This window comes from Gadus macrocephalus, chromosome 7, assembly GCF_031168955.1.
Source record: "Gadus macrocephalus chromosome 7, ASM3116895v1".
Classification (NCBI taxonomy): domain Eukaryota; kingdom Metazoa; phylum Chordata; class Actinopteri; order Gadiformes; family Gadidae; genus Gadus; species Gadus macrocephalus.
In genome coordinates, this window is record NC_082388.1 from 5,104,665 (window position 1) to 5,107,164 (window position 2,500).

Here is a 2,500-nt window from a genome sequence, read left to right on the forward strand (position 1 = left end):
ACACAAAAGACCTCGCCATAGCACCAGAAAATCTTAAGCAATAAATATCGCGTATTACCTTTATTTATGTGGCAGTGGTCTGCATATGCATCCGATGGTGTAGCCTACCACATCCATTTAGTTCAACGGGTTATCGCTCTGATACTGTCTACAGTACTAGCAACCTGGTCTGCTGGCTTGTACCTATGTTTTCAGGCTCAAATGACTTCATTGTCTGATGCCTCATCATTGCATCCCAGCCAAAGAGCATTGGTATTAAAGGTCCCACGACAAGCCACAAGGTGTTAGTGTGATTAGCCGTTACAAGCCGTTTTGAAAATCGGCCCCTTATGACATCACAAGTGGGTGTGTCCACATAGATGTGTGACGGATAGATGAGCAACGTTTTCTATGGTCCACTGGGTAGGCTGGTAGACTGATCTATCCAGCACCCATCTAGGTGGACACCTAGATGTCAGAAGCTGCACATTTTCAAAACGGCTAATAATGGCAAATCACACTCACACCTAGTGGTGTAATATGTCCCCTTTGATACATCATTCATTGTCCAAGCCAGGTTGGCAGCTCAAACAAAATAAATCCAAATACGAGCCATATAACGTTAAACGAATTAACGTTATGTTTAATATAATTATTATATAACGGCTCCATATTTCTCTCCGCCGTCCGGTTTGAACCGCAGCTATAAAGGTAAAGGGTGTTAACGGCTTGTTACGCAAACTGGAAATGCTCCGTAGGCCAGACCATCTCATTTGAAAACGTCTGTTCGGCCTTCGGTCCGGCATTCACTGTCTACGAAGGCCAAACCTTCATAGTCCGCGTCCTTCGAAGGATGCGTCCCCTGAATTGAGGCACAGCCTGTAAGTCGCTTTGGATAAAAGCGTCTGCTAAACGCCCTGAATGTAAAATGTCAACTTGTCTTATCCGCTTGCTCAAGAGAACCTGGGCAGCAGTGCTGATCACTCTCTCCCCCTCTCCCTCCCTCCCCCTCTCCCTTCCCCTCCCTCCCTCTGCCCTGTCCCCGACTCTCCCCACCTTCTCCCTCCCCCTCCCCTCTCCCCTCCCCTCTCTCCCTCTCTCCCCCCCTCTCCCTCCCCTCCTCCCCCTCTCCCCCTCTCCTTCCCTCTCCCCCCTCCCTCCCCCACTCTCCCCTTCTTCTTCCCTAATCTCCCTCTCTGTCCTCCCCCTCTCCCTCCCCTCTCTCCGCCCCCCCTCCTTCCCCTATCTCCCCCTCTCCCTCCCTTTCTCCCTCCTCCTCTCTCCTCTCTCCCCCCCACCCCACCCCCCCTCCCCCTCTACAGAAACAGCTGCGCCAGCTGCAGGAGAAGTTCTACCAGATCTACGACTCGGAGACAGAGGAGGATGAGCACGAGGAGAATGAGGAGCACCCGGGGAGCCGGTCGGAGCTGGAGGAGGAGGAGGAGGAGGAGGAGGAGGAGGAGGGCGTGGCAGAGGACGACGGCAATCTCTCCGAAGCAGACAGCCTCCGATCGGACGGACTGGAGGAGCGTCGCCATGGCCAAAGCCACAGCCTCAGCAGCCGTCGCCACGACGATCAGCCTGACAACCGAGGGGCGGAGCTTGACCCCGGCGTGTTTCTGGACCGCGCCCGCGCCATCCTGAGGGGGAGGGCCCTAATTGGCCCCGGGGGCCGGACGGGATGGAGATGGAGATGATGATGGAGATGGAAGAGGAGGAGGAGGAGGAGCTTGAGTACGAGGCCGCCGAAGAGGAGCGGAGCCCGAGGAAGAGGAGGGCGGCAGCCTCAGGAGGAGGAGGAGGTGGAGGAGGAGGTGGTGGGGGGGGAAGGCACCTAGCGGAGACCCTCAAGCAGGAGCTGAGCTGCGCCGTGTCGCAGGTGGTGGACAGCGTGGTCAAGCGGGCCCAGGGGGGGGGCGGGCGGCACGGTTGCCACGGCAACACGCCCACCTCCTCGGTCACGCCCTCAACGGCAACGGCAGCGCACCCCCTGTCCCAGCAGCCACCACCGCCGCCTCCCTCCCGCTCCTCCCACTCCTCCATGTCCAACTCCTCCCCTTCCTGTGGCGGCGGAGGAGGGGCGGGGCTCTACGGCCCGCTCGCCGCCATTGCGCCCGAGCTGCGATTCGCCGGCGCTCTCGGCCTGGCCCTCAACGGGGGGGGGGGCGACCTCAGCCCCTCCCCCCGCCCACCCGGCGGCGGCTACCACCCCTCGTCCAATCAGAGGCTGCACTGCTTCGGCGGCGCCGACACCCACGTCATGCCGCTAGACTCCTCCCCCTTCGGCATGGCTCCGCCCCCGAACGACCAGACGGAGGCGCTATCACTGGTGGTGCGAAAGGGCGGAGTCGCCACAGACCACGCCCCCTCTCTGGCCCCGCCCCCCCAGCAACAAGCCCTGCCTCTCCCCACCACCAAAACCACCCCTCCTCGCTACACCAATCCGCGCTCTCCGCCTCGCTCGGCTTTGGCCCCGCCTCCTTCCGCCACCCCTTCCCCTCTGGGGTACCCCTTTCAGGGG

At 60.0% G+C, this 2,500-nt stretch overlaps 1 protein-coding gene across 1 annotated transcript in view; it reads left to right on the top strand.

Annotated features, from left to right (window-relative positions):
* Positions 1–2,500, top strand: part of prox1a (prospero homeobox 1a) — a 17,560-nt gene that overhangs the window by 9,364 nt on the left and 5,696 nt on the right. Inside the window, 4 exon segments of the mRNA XM_060056203.1 lie at positions 1,302–1,691; positions 1,694–2,365; positions 2,368–2,476; positions 2,479–2,500. The exon segment at positions 2,479–2,500 is cut by the window's right edge and continues 307 nt beyond it. Coding sequence (XP_059912186.1) covers positions 1,302–1,691; positions 1,694–2,365; positions 2,368–2,476; positions 2,479–2,500 — 1,193 coding nt within the window.